Source organism: Diprion similis, chromosome 13 (assembly GCF_021155765.1).
Source record: "Diprion similis isolate iyDipSimi1 chromosome 13, iyDipSimi1.1, whole genome shotgun sequence".
NCBI lineage: Eukaryota > Metazoa > Arthropoda > Insecta > Hymenoptera > Diprionidae > Diprion > Diprion similis.
In genome coordinates, this window is record NC_060117.1 from 6,426,216 (window position 1) to 6,443,628 (window position 17,413).

Genomic DNA, 17,413 nt, shown 5'->3' on the forward strand with positions numbered 1-17,413 from the left:
TGAAAGTTAGATTGTATCCCTTAAACTTTGATTGATTATTTCATGGGTGAACTCAGTTTACGCATATATGTACGAACCAGTCTTATGCATATGTATGTGTGTACATCACATATGTATGTGCATACAAATTTATACATTATCTAATCGCCCGAAAGTTTCTGGGTAACCCTGTTATGTGTAAGTCCGTATTTATACATATACATATATGTATACTAGGTTGGGCAAAAAAAAAAAAAAAAAAAAAAGTTTTGAAAATATCGTTCAAGATGATGAAAAACAAATTCTGTGAAAGTTTAAGCTCTTAATATTAATATTAAGAGGTGCCTCATCACGATTTTTGATTTCTCATTTAAATAATACAGGAAATTTTTTTTTTCAAGTTTGGAATTTTATTGCGTTCGAACGAATGAACTAGTTGTAGAAATCAATACATATTCTTGTAGGAAATTGAACGATCTACAAAAAAAGTCTCTTGTGATTTTTCTCCTAATCGGCTTGTTTTAAAGTTATTCAAGGTTAAAGTTTAACCTCAAATAATATACGATGACTTCCATAATTTTTATTATTATTATTATTATTATTATTATTATTATTATTATTATTATTATTATTATTATTATTATTATTATTATTATTATTACGAAATAATGGCTGAAAAACATAAAACATCATATTTTTCGTGAAGTTCATCAAGTGTTCTTTGGTAAAACATCGAAATTTTTACGAAATACCAATAATCGTAAGGAAAATCGATTTTCCCAACAATTATTAGTATTTAGTGAAAAATTTTGATGTTTTGCCAAAAAAGAAGAAGAAAAAAAAAAAAAAAAAAAGAAACACTTGACGAACTTCACGAAAAATGTGATGTTTTATGTTTTTCAACCATTATTTCGTATATTATTTGGGGATGAACTTTAACCTTAAATAACTATTAAACGAGTCGACGACGTGGCGAAAAATCACAATCAGACCTTTTTTTTATAGATCGTTCAATTTCCTACAAGAATAAGAATTTTTCTTTACGATACGCCAATCCGTTCCATGATTAATAAAATTCCAAAATAAAATAGAAAAAAAATCGCAAATAGGCACCTCTTAATATTTAAATTAAAATCTCAAATTTTAACAGAATTTTTTTTTTCCTCATCTTGAACAATATTTTCGCGGTAACTACCGAAAAAATAGTAATTTTTTTTTTTTTTTTTTTTTTGCTCCACCCAGTATACACACATGTTAGACTGCTTCTGATGAGGACAATTTTTTTTCTGACTGAAAAAAGGTCCAACTTTGTACTTTAGGATTTTCAGCTCAAGTTCATAAGAGGTTCATTCATTCCACGCGAATCTTTCCCATTTAAATTAACGTATGCAAAAATTGTATTACTCATTCCAGTTTCAAGGCTGCCAGTGATTGAGGTCCGAGAAAAAAAATTTCATTAGTGGCATTAATATATGAAAAATAGTTTCATCTCAGTATCAATAATGCACACTTTTTCACGAATAATGTTTGTTGGTCCGATAAAAAGTAGTATATTGGTGTGACGACGAATGAAGAAACGAACTAAAGCTCAAAAAAACTCAATCATTTATAGATTAAAAAAAAAAATTTTTTCTACTAAATATTAATAAGGAATATATAATAAAAAAAAAAAAAAAAAAAAAAAACACACACACACACACAAAAAAAACCAAAAAGAATTTCACGAAGTACGAAAATAGAGGCAATTAATGGCTTTTAATTGAAAACCTCGAACGTGAAAAAAAGTGATTTTTTTTACATTTTACTTCAATGGAAAAAATAACATCTTATACTTGAGCTAAAAATTCTTTGCTTCCAAGATAATTTTTTTATAAATGGGATGATAGTATTTTCGAGACTTGAAGTGCGAGCTACGATTAATGAAAATTCATCATCATTATTGTTTAAAAATGGTTCTAAGATCCGTGATTTAGTTTCCAATCTACGATTAATTACCCACCAGGTAAACAAATTGATAAACAAATGTTCAAACGTTCAAATAAAGCTGATAAAGATAAATTTGATCGATAAACTACGCATGCCTATACATCTCTTCGTTTTTTTTTTTTTTTTTTTTTTTTGTTATATATATATATAAAGCTGAAAATAACTTTAGATCATAAATTTCAACCAACAGTCCGGTAATTATTATCAACATCGGAGACATTACGTATATTATTTAATATTATTTTCAACAATAAAAAATTTTTTGTTTTTGATAACGATCAATTTTCGCTCAATTTCGTTGTTCTTCGAATTGTCTTATTATTAATGACAAAATCTTCAATGATGACACAGCAATTCATTCATCTTTGTTAAAAATCTATATTTAGTTCATCATTGAATTTCATAATGATGAATGAAATGAATTTCATAATTTGGGCTATCATTTTTTATTTTGTAAATTGTTCAAATTTATGAGATATTCAAACCAGGAAAAGCAAATTGAAAGTTATAGTTCGTGAAATACTAATTCAAAACGATATAAGTATTTCGAAAATTAACAAGATTTTTCACGTCAAGTCTTGAATATTTATTTTGAGGAAAAAAACATAAAAAATAATAATAAAAATAAATAAATCGATGCTAATTTTTTTCAATCAAACACGTTAGACGAGTTTTAAGTAATACTTACTGGTTTCGCGAGTTTGAATACCGTGGGTGCAGCTGGGCACGAAATATAGACGATAATTCGATTGCAATATTTTCATGCCACTCAACGACAAAGTGAAAAACAAGAATCGTGTAGAATTTAAAATTCAAGTTGGGTAATTCTGATTTCAGTTTAAAATTAATAAAATATCACAGTTTGTACGGATTTTTATACAAAGAAAATAGCATTATTAAACAAATTTCCAATAATACCAATTAATATCGAATAAAAATGAATCACATTTGAATTGTTATCAGTGTAACAGTGTAACCCTTCGTTCAAATAAAGTTTTTCTTAGTCGATTTTCCTATACGATAAATAAAATTAATAAAGAAAAGTAATTATTTACCTAATAATAATAAATGTATTTCATGTAATAAACGAGGTTACATAATTCGAAGTATGAGCAAAGTCTTGGCGGAATTTTTTTTTTTTTTTTTGTTGTTTTTAAATTACTTCGTATAAAGAGAATCTAAAGAGAAAAAATATAATTTATTCTTAACTTTCACTAAAAATCGTTCTTTTTATTAATTTTTTTTTTTTTTTTTTTTTTTTTTTTTGCAAATATTTTATGACACTGTCGATAGGGGGTATAATAAAAATATTTGATCGAAAACACTTTCCAAATGAAATTACACACCGTAATCCAACCTTCGTAAATCGGATAGAGAGTTTGGAGGTGAATGAAATGCAACTTTTACTTTTGAAAATGTATAATTAAATTTTGATTTTTAATGTCTCTAAACCGCATCTGTTTACCGGGTTCTTTCGACTCTTCGCCATGGACTCGCGAATCACACGTCATTTAATTTTGGCTTAATAGTTTACTTATTATTAGATACGAACTTATCGGGCAGCTTGTTGCAAAGACTGGGAGCAATAGTTGCTCTGAAAAAATATCACGAGTTAGCGTGTTGGAATTTGACACGTTCTCTAAAGCCTTTGCTAAATTACGCATTTGGTTGCCCGATTTCATACTTAAAAATTACTAATATTAAAATTTTTCACTTTTTAACGCTACATGATCCCATTTTCTACATGATCTAAAGAGAGAATTCATTGGCTATGAATAAAAAATGATACCTTTAATTCATGTGCGACGAATATTTTGCCTGTAAAAAAAAGTTTTCTAAATTTAGTGCAACATGAGAAGATATATGGCAATGCAATGTTAGTCATTGCGTTCAATCAGGGTTCAACATTGTCAAGTTCACTGTTTCCCGACACAAGACACGGAGGATACTATAAACAAAAATCTATGTGTCAAGAATGTCAATGCCAAACAGATCGATCTCCAGCTCTAAACAGGAGTTGACTGATTATCACCACGTAGCGTTGAAAGGAACGAATCAAGATCGTATTCGTCGTCGTACTGCTGCTGCTCCCATAGCTCTGGGAGACTTTCTAACACAGATCGACCAACTCCAACGAGGCCAGAAAATCCTGACTCGTTTCCATCGCCACTACCAGAACCCCCCTGTCCGTCCATTCTTTTATCCTTGCTAGTATCCAAGGAGAACAGATCCAGTAACTGAAACATTATATGCAGGATTATTTACTATAACTTTCCAAGATTGTAACTTCCAAACCATTTACAAGTCTCAGTTTCATTTCGAATAACTTTGCAAATCATCATGACCTTACGATCAAGATAGCAAGTATCCGATGACATTGCTAAAATGTTTTATACTCACAGGAAAAAATATCAAAAACAGTAGTAAAACGAATGGGAAAGAAAATATAGCGAAACACTTACCTGATCTGTTCCCATGGTTTCCATAGATGCGTTTTCCGTCGAGATGACGGTGTTAGCGGTGAGCAGTTTGAACTTTTGTAGTCCCATAATCTTTTCTTCGAGTGTTGCCCTTGTAATCAATCGATAAACATTGACAACTTTCTTTTGTCCGATGCGATGCGCTCGATCCATTGCCTGTAGATCTTTCATTGGATTCCAGTCGTGCTCAACGAATATCACCGTATCTGCTCCGGTTAGATTTAATCCCAACCCACCGACTTGAGTGGTCAAAAGTAAAACGTCGATAGATGGATCGGCGTTGAAACGGGCAACAACAGAATGGCGTTGCGACGCCGGCACGCTTCCATCGAGACGTAAATAGGTAACTGTGGGTAGATGAACTCGCAGCAAGTCTTTTTCCACGATATCTAGCATGGCTTTTAGCTGGCAGAAAATCAGCGCTCGATGCTGGCTGACCAATTGTTGCTGCTGGCCATCCGTCGTCGTTATAGAAGTCATTGAGACCGGTTGCTGCTGTTGCTGACCGATACCGCAATCTAGCAAGAGTTGCTTTAGTGCGGGAAGTTTAGCGCCGTGTTCAATGTCGGTCAGAGAACTTTGTTGATGCTTAAGCGAAGCGCAAACCTGAGAGATAGATTTCAATACAACGATATGGAATGAAAACACTCTTAAAACATAATAATAATCTGCGAATACCGAGTTATTGGGCAAGACATGTTGTACATTTATAAATATGTATAAAATGGTGCGATTCAATGTATTTAAATGTATACTCACGTAATGATATTGCGGATGGCGTGGGGTAAGCACTAATTTCGGATGATTGCAGACATTTCGAAGATAACGTAGAGCCTGGAAAACGTGTGTACCCAACGGATTGTCAGTCGGTGCTGGGCTGCTGAGAGACGCTGAATGTCGTGTACGGAAATCTTCGTAAAGAGTACGTTGTAACGGGGACAAGTCGCAGTAATAATCCTGAGTAATTTTCGGAGGTAGGTCTTGCAATACGTCTTCTTTGTTACGCCTCAGTAAAAAAGGTAACACCTGTCAAGCACGTAATTAAATAAGCACAGTTGAATATTTTTTTCGAACTCTCTGTTCGTCCGAATGTTTCCATTTTGTGTATTCCATACGAATAACCAATTATACAAAATTGATAAACGTTCACCTCGAGAAAATATATAGAAAAACAATCTAAAGACACAGTATTTCAGTAAGTAAGCATTTGGAAAGTTAAAAGTCACATAAAATTCCTCGCATTTGTGATTAGAATGTGACAAATACCTGACGATGAAGAGCTTCCATAGCCAACGCGCCTGCTTCCTGATCTTTCGCTCCCGCTTTGGGTTCGCGACTGGCTAATATAGGTCGTGAATAACGTGCTGCGAACTGTTTCTCACTACCGAGGAATCCAGGCATGAGAAAGTCGAAGAGAGACCATAACTCGAGGACATCATTTTGCACCGGTGTGCCGGAAAGTATCAGACGATGATGTGCTCTGAGCCGTTTGGCAGCCTTTGCACTTTTTGTTTTCCCATTTTTAATGATGTGTCCCTCGTCGAGTATACAATAATTCCATTGAATGGACTCAAAAAATTCAATATCTTTCCTCACGATGTCGTAGCTGGCGACAACTAACCGATACCGAGTTATCCGTGGACGTAACTTTTCACGTTCCGGTGGTGGTCCGGCGTATTGCAAGGCCGATAGATCTTTTGGTTTGAAGAATTTTTCAGCCTCGTAAACCCAGTGACCAGTCAAAGTAGGCGGACAAACAACGAGACTGGGAACTGTGTGCGGATGATGGTAGTGATCGGTGGCCAACATGCATAGAGTCTGCAAAGTCTTTCCGAGACCCATGTCGTCGCATAGAACTCCATGAAGCCGGTAACGATTCAAAAAGGCAAGCCAATTCAGTCCCTGGTGTTGATAAGCACGCAGTTCAGCCGACACTGGGACCGGCAATTTCGTATCAGGAATGCTTCGTGGATTTAATAGTTGTTCCAGAAAATGTCTTTCTTGAGCTTTTTCATCCCTAGTAGAGATTGCGAAGAAAAAAAAGTATTAGAGAAAAACTTCTTTAATTGGAAAATGTAACGAGCAACAATTTTATTGTATATAGTACTCGCTAGAAGTGTATTTTTCTCGTTAAATTGAGAAAATTGTCAAAAAATTCAATAAAAAATCGTGAATCAAGAAAAAAAAAACATTTTTATGACACCATTCGTAAACGTAGTTACAAGAAAATCTGTTTGTAATTTACCCAAGTAGAGGTGGATCTCCGATAGCTCCAGGATCGAGAGGCATCAGTTGAACAAGAGTTGCAAAGGTTGCGCTGCAGGTAAGACGCACAGCTTGATTTTGATCGCTCATTCGCCCAAGTAAAGGTACAACAAGAAGAACAGCATATGGAACAACGCCTACGCCTAAGCTCTCGACCAAACAAGCGAGTGATTCGGCTGCTCCTTGACGTTTAGCATCTACTTCAGCGGGAGCTATTATCTTGACCTTATCCGTACTTGAGCTGTCTTTGTCATTACTCGGCTCTAAGAGTGGTATTATGCTTCGAACTACGTGCTTCATTACCTAGGTAAAACAGAAGAATTTCTTATTATAAAAAAAACGTCGACGGGTATGCTGCAGTGACAATTAATGACAGGAATTTTACACGTTATCAGTTCAAATTACTTAAAGAGTCATTCAGAGAATTATTCTTGTTTCATCTCATTATTAAAACTAATGGTAACATGTAACTTTAGATGTAGTTTTTTTCATCTTTTAAGGAAAGATTAAAGAATATGAAAAGTTACAGGCACTCAAGTCATTATTCGGTAATCCAAAACTGGGAATTGGCGATTAAACTTGCATGTGATCTTCTGACATATGCAATATACAAACAAGTGATAAACAAATTCATTCTATGACCCAATTTCAATAACAGCGAGCAGCGAAATTCAAGTTTTAAACTCAAGGGTAACGTAAATTAGAAAATGGCAATGGGTCCGACTAATGCAACGAGTCAAATCTAAATTCTAGTTCACAAAAAATAGAATACATCTGCGTGGATAACGACTTTACCTCTTCGGTGCGCAGAGTGCCTAATACGGCAATGCAACGGGCAGCCATGTGTCTGACAGCTCTATAAGGATGTGCCAAGAGATTGCAAAGTCGTGGTACACACTCAATGGCGGGAGGTAAAAGGGACAAGTCAAGACTCGGAGCGACTGTTTCCAGCACTTGGAGACTGGACACCAATTGAGTCGCTTCATCCTGATGATTTTGTTGATAGGAATACTCGTCGGGACTGCAATTTTTAAGAGCTGCTGGTAACATCAGTTCCCAGAGACGTGGTAGACGCGAGGATAGCTGGGCTCCGAGCAACTTTGTTACGGAGGTAAGCGCTAGGGTTGCGCCACGACGACGAGTTCTCGCTGCCTTTGCTTCCGGTTCTTCGTACGCCAGTAACTCTTCAAGTGGTATTTCCGTGGTTGGAGGTCTCCCAGGACCACGACCTCCGTTACCTCCGAAACCGCCACGATTGTAAGCCACTCTTTCTGCGTGTCGTTGTCTGTTTGTCAATGTAAGAATACCCTCAAATGGCTGTACGTCGCCTACTATCCGTGGTGTAAACTCCGGGTCCGAGCAAAGAAACATACACAAGTTTGAAGCAATCTGGAAAATCAATGCCAAATTTGAAAATTACTTCTCAACGCTTCATTTTCATAATGGCACGATTGAATCGCTCGATTGTCTATCGAAAATTAAGTACAGCGTAAGTCTGTTTAAAAATATAATATTACTTTGTGATTTGGAGAGGGTTTTCTTTCCACGCAGAGATCTATAAGGTGTGCGAGATGCCGTGCAGCAAGACTTTGCAATTGATCATTTTCTTCACGTTTTATTGATTCCATGAGCGGCTTTACAAGAGGATTGAGAGGACAATCTGCGCCCGGAAGACAGCGCAGCATTGTTGCAGCTCCCGCCAGCGCCGCCATGGATGTTATATTGAGCGCATGCTGTTGCATCGCAGTTGCAGTAGCACCTGATTCTATGGCACGTCGTCGTTCCTCCAAACTGTCCAAGACTTTGGGTTTCAATTTCACTGCAGTATTTCCGCTTCCGGCAGCAGTTCCAAAGCCTACCAGACTGGAAACAGTTTTACCCGTAAGTATAGTGATTTGTTCAAGAGTCATCACCCCTGTGCTAATCGCTGCTGCATCGAGACCTGTTCCTTCCTTGAGCGGTAACTTGTAGTGCTTTAGAGTAGCGATATAGTCACGAGTCTCTTGTAACAAGCGAGTGAAGGTCACAGCAATCTCATCGTAGTAAACGCACTCATTCAGACAGCCCAGGAGCTTCTCCCTAACGTTACAAGACATTGAACAGTGTCATTTGTACTCACATTATTCGAGGGAATGTGTTCGATTATGTGATTATCGAGAATTCATTACATTGATGAACAGTCTATTGAATCTCAACAAAACTTGCGCAAAGTCAATATAATACAGTTAACTACATACTTGAGAATGTCAGGTATAACTGGCGGATGGGGTTGTTCCAAGGTTGCCCAATGAGCCATTGTGAGTCCCGCGACGGTGCGTTGCAGGGCAGATCGTGAGGCTAAATGAACCAGCAGAACTTTCGCGTAACAAAGTGCAGGGCTGGGTGTATCTGGGGTGTAAATTACCCCTGGAGCAGGACGGACAACGTAGCAGGAAAGTAGGCCAAGCATTCTCGCTGCCATACAACGTGCGCGAACGACATTGCTTCGACGCGTAGCCGGAGCTACAGTTTCTACACCACCTATGTAGACTTTCAATTCCGACGCCGACTTGCCGCCACCATTTCCGCAGCCACCGCTACTGCCCGAATCTGATTGGGCGTCGCTTCCGTTACCGCCGCAACTTTTTGTCAGTCTGAAAATTTATACATATGAGAAATGATTAATCATTGAGTAAGAATTAATACAGACATAAAATTTTCTTCTAAATTGGAGAAAATGCTGTCAGATATGTCGACTCGCTGACAGAAAATTGGGATTTTAAGCAGATTGGATTTGCCTGAAATTTGCTGTCTATCCGAGGAATAATTTCCTAGAATGGTATCCCTTGAAATCAATGCGTTCAAGAGATTTGGGCAAAACAAAAACAAAAAAAAAAACGTAGAGTGTAAAGAATATGTTAAAGAAACAGAAGGTTTACAAAAATAAACAGAGTAAAAACTCAAAACAATGACAGAAAACTATTAACAGATAGATGTGGAAGACTTGATGCTAGAAAAAGATGCGATTAATACCATGCACCGAGTACTACGTCACTATTGGAATAAAATACATCGGCCATTGTGTCAGTAATTGCACAAAAGCATATATGCTATCGTACGCTATGTGAAATGTGAATACTGCGACGTTGACGAGCTGTTTAATACGCATTGGCCAAAGGCCTATACACAAAATTGTTGAAATATGAAAGTAATCGAAGCAGACAATAATATAAGCTTCAAAAAGAGAATTGATCAGTATCTCAACTGGCGACACTGCACTGTAAATAAACGTACAAACATTAACAATCTTATCCATATACAGATCGATTCTTCCCGAAATTTTGGCTTCTTCTGCGATTTGAAAATAAATATGTATCATTATTTTCAAAAATCCGCCACCCCTTCAGTCAATCAGACAATTAACCAGTTTACTGGTAAGCGAGTGAGCCACTTTTCGTGCCAAAACTGGTACGATCAAGTACGCTATAAAATTCCAAAAAGAACCTTCGGCTTCAAAGTTTCATGGAAATCCATCAAAATTTAGTGTAATTATTCAATGTACACGTCATTACTAGTTTTGCCATAAAAATTTTGTGCGCACATATGCGTCATTACCAGTTAACAGCTTAAAGACATAAGCCAACGTAAAAACAATCACAAAACAGAACTGCATCGGACATCGCGTTCAAATTACAAATAGTCAAAAAATCTATTTACATTGGCCAGTCCCTACCATTCGGTAGATGTCTTAAGGGATATGCGTTAATTGTAGTCCGCCTGAACGGTGATCTGATTGCCTAAAGGCTGGGCATCGCAACGGCTAAACTATGCCCAATTTCAAGATTTTGCAGAGCTCAGTGTGAATGTAATCCGATCCTAGAATAGAAGAACAATTTTAATTTCAGTTTTGTGTCAATGTCAATAGCACATAGTGCGTCCGTTGTTTGATAATTGCTGCGAACCTAAACGAAAAAAAAATCATTTTCATCCAAACAAGACTATAATCTACAAACTTCGAGCTTCGGAAGTGTGACTTCAAGATGTTGCGCAGGGCTGAAATCATAAAAGAGGAAAAGACAAGCTGAATATATACATAAAGAGAAATTATAAAGCATGATTTTCTTCGTCGTATCTGGTAAACAGTGAAAACTATTTCATTGCTAGTTAGGTACTTTCATTCTTTCATTCTTAATTAAACAACCTTTACTTCATGTTTGCTATGAAGAAACAGATCAAGCAACGGTATCGATAAAAAAAAAAAATACTTTTGGATTCTGTAGAACATTTTAATGATGCTGAAACTAGGCGCTAATAGCAGGCTGCTGATTCACAGAAACATCTTGAACATATTGTTATTTTCTTACGATTAACCCATTTGAATCATCGGATAAAAGTCAGAAGAGTTAAAACTCGAATGGTTTCTTTAGCAGAATCACCTTATTCGACAACATTTTTTAAATCTGCGACTTGCTGTTCACTTCTAGCTTCAAATGTTACAGTTTACTATGGAATATAAATATTTGTTTCTTTACTTAAACAACGAGGAAGGGAAATTAGAAAATTGCTATAACTACTGACACATTTGGGATATGGAATTAGGGGATTCCAAGCTTAAGGGGGAACTACAATGAAATTTTGATAATATCGAGTTTTTGATTTTTCAAACGACTAAAAAAGATATTATCAAAAATTTCTCTCAACAAAATTTAGATTATGGTAATACGTGTCCTGAAAAAAAATTTCAATCTCCTGCGATGAAAGTGTATACGCAAAAAAACTTTCGGCAGAAAATTTCCAGCGTATCGCTCCCAAAAGTTTACATAGAAGGAAAAATTTGAAAACTCAACACATTAGATTTTCAATAGCATAATTATAATTTTTCGAATAAACGAAGACACTCTGGTATCATCAGAAAACGATGTATAGTTAAATCGATGCACTAAAAGATACTTTTTCTTACAACTGATGTAAATGTGTCTCTGAAAATGGCAACTTTATTAACCAAGCGATCATCCAAAACCTTTTTTTCAGATAAATATTTCTCGTAATAGAACATATATGTGAAAATGTCATCGATTAAGCTCAACAAAGAAGATAACTAATCATTTAATATAAAATTTAAACAGAAACATCGCATTTACCTTGAGTTATGCTGAGTTGTTGTAGCGGCAACCAGGAGAGCAGGACTAAACGGTACATGTTCCGGTTGCATGGCAAGACAAAGCCACGTGCTGACGAGAGGACAGGAAGCGAGCAGCAGCAACTGCAGGTCACTCCGTACGACAAGATTCTGCCACACTCGCTCCGCCACTTCTTGTATAGCAGCCACGTGTTCCACTAATGCGCGCTGAAACACCTGGCGCAAAGCTTCCTGCAAAACGCTGCCACCAGCGTCCCCCCAACGATCCTGCTCGTCTTTGGGATTTCCATCGTCTCCCGTCAGTGTAAGCAGCGTCTGCAATGTGGCTTTTCTCACGCTCGAACTCGAGTGACCTAAGAATGGCCACAACCTTGGTAAAACCTAAACCGCAAGCATACAAAACTATTTATCAAATGAATAATAATACTGTGATTATAATTATCGTTATGCGGCATTGCTATTTATTACGGATCCTCGATATGAGTAGGTAGTTTCGTCATACTGAACAACCCGCAAGCTTAATATTGATCTGTAGAGAATCAACTAAAAATTTTGATTTCGTCGATTCTTTGAACAGGTTTGAATATCTTTTGCTTGTTAATATTGAAAATCAGAAATTATAAATGAGTATGCAGTGATAATTTAAAGCCAAGAAGAAAAAAATTATTTCATAATTATACAAATTACCAATAAAATTCCAAAGAAATAAATTCACAATTTTCAACATCGAGATTAAAAGATTGATTCAATCATTCTAAATTTCTAATCAGCTAGAAATTAAACCAACCTTAGATAAAGGTTGCGGCGTAAGATGTTCACGGGCAGCAGGTAAAGACAAAATTGCAGCAAGTAGACCCATGAAGCTGTTACAGGCAGCGGCCAGATCGTCCTGTTCACGCAGGAGTTCCCAAAGTCGTAAAACGACAGCTTCGAGTTGCGACGGTGTGAGAAGTTTAGGCAAGACGCCAGCGACCGGAATCAAAGCGCTCGCTGCTGCAGCGCCAACGTCGTCCACTGGATCGGCGAGTCCGTGCATAGCTGCTGGAAATGCCCTCGGTAGCAGTTCGTCGAGAAGATCGTCTCGCACAGCTAGCAAATATTTTAGTGCCAAAAGGGCGCCGTGTCTAGCTTCCCATTCGTTATGTTCGAGAAGTTTCAAGACAACGGACAAAACCCCCAACGCTCCGCCCTCTTTAACTTTGTCGCCATCTTCTTCGGTTTTGACTTCCACTTTGATTGTTTTCTTCCCATTTTCATCATTTTCTGCATTGTCGGTACATGGCATTAACAACAATAAAGAACCCAGAGCCTGAGCACAAGTCTCGCGAACCGGAGCTACGACTTGATCTGAAACAAAGTCACCAAATCTGTCCAGACCCAAAACGCAGAGCAGTCGCAACGCAGCGTCTTCTACCCATCGACGGTGATTTTCCTCCATCTCTTCTTTTGTTTGATCTCGTGACTTGCCAGCACCTGAAAGGAATCGACGCGATCAACGTAACGAAGCGCTAACTGTGAATGGCAACTTTTTTTGTAAATATTTCAAGCCACATTGTGATAATACAAAGAATAATAGTTTTACATAAAATTGCCAATTGCTACTAATTCCACCTTTTCTTCAGACAGTAGAAAACTAGTGAAATATCATAACATTTCACTTCGCTTCACGTTTCACTTAAAATTACCGAATATACGATTATTGGGTGAGAAATGAATAACATTACGAATAAAATGTCTGATGGAATTCAGTCAGCGTGACTTTGTAGGAAAAAAATGGTAAATTTACCTTTTCCATGTAGCCGAACAAGTTCACGCAACGCGGTTGCAGCGCCATGACGAACTTCCCACTTCTGGCTGAACAGGTCCTGACAAAGACTCTCTGCAAACGATTCAAGCGGCCACTCGACGGCTGTGTCAGGCCAACATCCAGTTCCGTCCGGCACTCCCCAGTTGCCTCCCTCATCGCCACTCCACGATGCTTCAGACGTCGTGTTTTCTTCTTGTTTTGGCTTCTTAAGCAACGGTTCGCCACTGCCACTTGTTACCGAACTTTGATGATCTTGCGTATCATCGGGCTCCCTGGAACGTTGCTTTGAAATTGACTGACGTGCCTGAAAAAAGTAGACTCATTGATTACGATAATCCTGAAGGTATGAATGAAATATTTTTATCACGATATTAAATTTACTAGCAATTTTTTTTATCTAATCGATAAATTCTAGAGTTTATTTCTTCCTTCGTATAAAATTTTTTAAATATAATGAGCCCTGAAAATCTAACTTTAAACAAAATATTATTCTATTGTAGACCTGAACTAGCTTAAATAAAACGTTAATCGCTAATTGATTCGAAGTAACAAACCTTACGCCGTGCACGATTCATTTCTCGACGGCTCAGACCACTGGGTTGGCACATCGTCTCGTCGATGGGCATTTTGATTTGCGATGCACCAGGCGCTTGCACAGATGGTGCGAAATCGTCATTTGTGAATAATTCATTGGTATCGATGCCCATGAGTCGAGGATGGAGACCAAATTTTGCAGCAAAAATTTTTTCCGTTTGCTGCGAATTGGGTTGCTCACTTGTCTCAGCAACAACTAAGTCGTACTCGCTACCCTCAGATCCGGTTAGATGTAAACTACGTGCCAACACTCTTGCCATATCGAAATCTCGCAAGCTGAGTCTGTTGGCTTTACTGAACTGACGTACTTGCCCGTCCTCGGTTTCATCTACAAAAAGTGAAAAATCACATTTTTCAATAAAAACTGAACGTTTTTTCGTTATGATCTTTTCGTTACAATGTAAGAAATCTTGGCTGGAAAACTATCTAACTATAAACTATTGAATATCTTGATTAGGAAGGTTTTATAAATTACGTAACGCTATATGGGATCGTGCTTACATGGCTTTCCCTATATTGTACTATAGAATTTAGCGTTACTTAATTTATGGAAGCTTCTTGAGGTGGAAATTATCAGTATTGAATAATTTCGGTTCCAAATATTGTGTTTCAAGTAATGAGACAGACCTCAATTCCAACATTTGGTTCTCGAATTACGAAACTTTTTGAACACCTGATGTTGACATCCGGTACATACGTACATACGTGAACATCTGTGTACACCAAACTTTGGATACAATGTAAACCAACATAACACGATACTTTATACCTCTCCTCAAATATACAGCTGAAGCTACCATTCAAACTCGTTTCCATTAAAATTATTAAGTTTTAATAAAGTTTATTGCTTTTAGTTTCTAAGTTTTGGATGCTAGGCTTTTGTCACCGGCTTGTTTTGCAATATTTCTGCATGAAAAAATTACAGAATATCGTTAAAAGTATGCTTAATAATGTACAAAAGGTTTCGATAAATTTGCTCAATCCATACTTTAAAAAAAAATTCACAAAAAGTGTTTTTTTTTTACGCTGAAACCCTTACCCCCCCCCCCCTTCAAGAGTTTTGCTCAGATCGACTTAATATTTTGAGAATATATTCTTGAAATGTTTAACAATAAGATGAGACAAAAAAAATCGATTTTTCGAAAGTGTAAACCCTTACCCCCCCCTTAATTAAGAATTGACGAATCTTATGATCATTTTCTAAATGAAACGATCAAACTACCTTGTTGCAGCTGAGCGTCAGGCACATTTAGGTGTAGGGGTTTCGGGTCCCATTGCGGAACTTGGGCCAGTATTGCTTGAACGGCATGTGCAGCGGCTACTCTCGTATCCCACTGAGGTGATTTTAATAACGTAGAAACTCTAGCTAAAAGATGATGCAGTTCATGTGGATGCAGGCGTTGGGCTTCGCCGAGCTGTTGCGCTGCAGCTCTTCTAGTTACGGCACTAGATCCAGTTTCCAAGAGTACAAAAAGTCGGTCCAATCTATACGCAACAGATTACCGTAAATATTTTGGAAGCGGAGATCGAATTATCGTTCAAATATTCTTTTCTTTTTTTAAATAATGAGATATTATTTCGATTTGAAATTTGATTGAATTGAATATTGATTGGAATAAGATTTCTATTATTCGATACTTCGCTTATCATTTACACTTGAGACTTGGAATTTCGCAATAAGCAAATCGGATTTTTGGATTATAATTTTGTTTCTGTTACAGTTGTTAGAAAATTTTAAATGACTCGATATTGGGTGAAAGTGGCAAGTTAGAATCAAAGCAGAAGCCATCTTCTAGCGATGGCGCATAACACAGATTCAGAAAATATTCTTTGCATACTTTTACTATATAATGAAAATAGAATTTTATTATTGTTGAAAAGTGATCAAATTACTAAAACTAATTACCGTGACGTCATGATAAATTTCTAGTTATAACAGAGGTTCGTTGGAAATTCTGCAACGAGAAAATAAACACAAGATTAAAAATTTGGTTCAATTATAACGACGATTCATTAGCTCGTAAAATATTTTTATATAACCAGAAATTCATTGCTTTGTAAGATGTAACAACGAATGTCGATGAGCAGGCGATGAATGGTAATTTTTCAAAAGTGTCGAAAGGTCAAATTATCAACGATTTGATGCGAAACAACGATATCAAGTTTTATTAAGGCTTGACGCATAAAAATATACTCTGAAAATCATTTCAATTAGCAAACAGCAGGAAACTCAGGTTTCCAAGGATGCTAAATGTTTGCGTTTTGATGCTGAGTCGCACAGATTTATGACAAAACTTTATCATCCATCATTACTAGCCATATATGTACTTCGATAAATCGGTATCACAGTATTCAACGTATAACGAGTAGAATCGTTAATAAAGTGTCAATTTCATCGACTGCTTCTGGCATGACTTGAGCACCAGACTAAGCATGCAATAAATCATAATTCCCAAATCTCTGATCGATTAAATTTGTGAAAACAAGCAAGGAATTAAGGGAATAACATTAGACGTTCAGAGGCGTGCCGTAGACGCTAACGCGAGAAGGATAATAGACGTTGAAACGTTTTTATTCACACGTAACCCCGATCGCAATCCCAATATGGATATAATAACAATCGTGCAATATGTGCTCGCAGTTTTCACCCACGGGTTCATATTTACCTCGAGTTTCGGTTCACTCAGGATATTTTTCAGCCTCAGCTGACCTTCATAGCCATATTCCACCGAATAGCCACCGTAAAAATTACATTAATTAAATAAATTAATGTTAAACTCGAAAGAAAGAATACATTTTTTGGAGAGGAACGCATCTTACAAGCATCAAATTTATACTGACAGCCATATTGCCGATGAACCTGAGTTTTGTCCGGGGATTTACCTCCGATTGGACGGTTCTTAGGGGGGAAGATCAAAGTCACGTGATAATATCGACCAATCAGAACTCGCGCTTTACTCCTCGCTCAATTCAGCCGTGGAATAATGTAAGAGGTGCGTTCGTTTATTGCGGTTGAATTCACTCCGAGTCTGAACTCCGAGCAACTTCAGAGTGATCTGCGCAGCTTGAGCTTAAACGTCGTGGTGTAATGAGAGTGGGGCAGGCTGACGATTGTGGAATTCACTCTGCCTTATACCGCATCCACATGATGTTCAACCTCAAGTTATATTCACATAACGCGCA

General features: G+C 37.0%; 1 protein-coding gene across 3 annotated transcripts in view; it reads right to left on the reverse strand.

Moving 5' to 3' along the window:
• Window positions 1-17,057, reverse strand: part of LOC124413794 (TATA-binding protein-associated factor 172) — a 27,630-nt gene extending 10,573 nt beyond the window's left edge. Inside the window, exons 1-15 of one of the 3 annotated variants that reach the window (XM_046894571.1) lie at window positions 16,897-17,057; window positions 16,137-16,185; window positions 15,453-15,715; window positions 14,191-14,558; window positions 13,616-13,940; window positions 12,617-13,302; window positions 11,831-12,210; window positions 8,948-9,343; window positions 8,228-8,789; window positions 7,506-8,099; window positions 6,691-7,013; window positions 5,712-6,462; window positions 5,205-5,471; window positions 4,428-5,051; window positions 3,935-4,202 (exon numbers count right to left, since the gene is read on the reverse strand). In XM_046894571.1, coding sequence (XP_046750527.1) covers window positions 3,972-4,202; window positions 4,428-5,051; window positions 5,205-5,471; window positions 5,712-6,462; window positions 6,691-7,013; window positions 7,506-8,099; window positions 8,228-8,789; window positions 8,948-9,343; window positions 11,831-12,210; window positions 12,617-13,302; window positions 13,616-13,940; window positions 14,191-14,558; window positions 15,453-15,715; window positions 16,137-16,147 — 5,781 coding nt within the window. In that variant the 5' untranslated portion in view covers window positions 16,148-16,185; window positions 16,897-17,057 and the 3' untranslated portion in view covers window positions 3,935-3,971. Of the gene's footprint in view, window positions 1-3,562; window positions 4,203-4,427; window positions 5,052-5,204; window positions 5,472-5,711; window positions 6,463-6,690; window positions 7,014-7,505; window positions 8,100-8,227; window positions 8,790-8,947; window positions 9,344-11,830; window positions 12,211-12,616; window positions 13,303-13,615; window positions 13,941-14,190; window positions 14,559-15,452; window positions 15,716-16,136; window positions 16,186-16,896 lie in introns of those variants that run through there. The other 2 variants (XM_046894570.1, XM_046894569.1) reach the window with 2 other exon arrangements.
• Window positions 17,058-17,413: the final 356 nt, after the last annotated feature.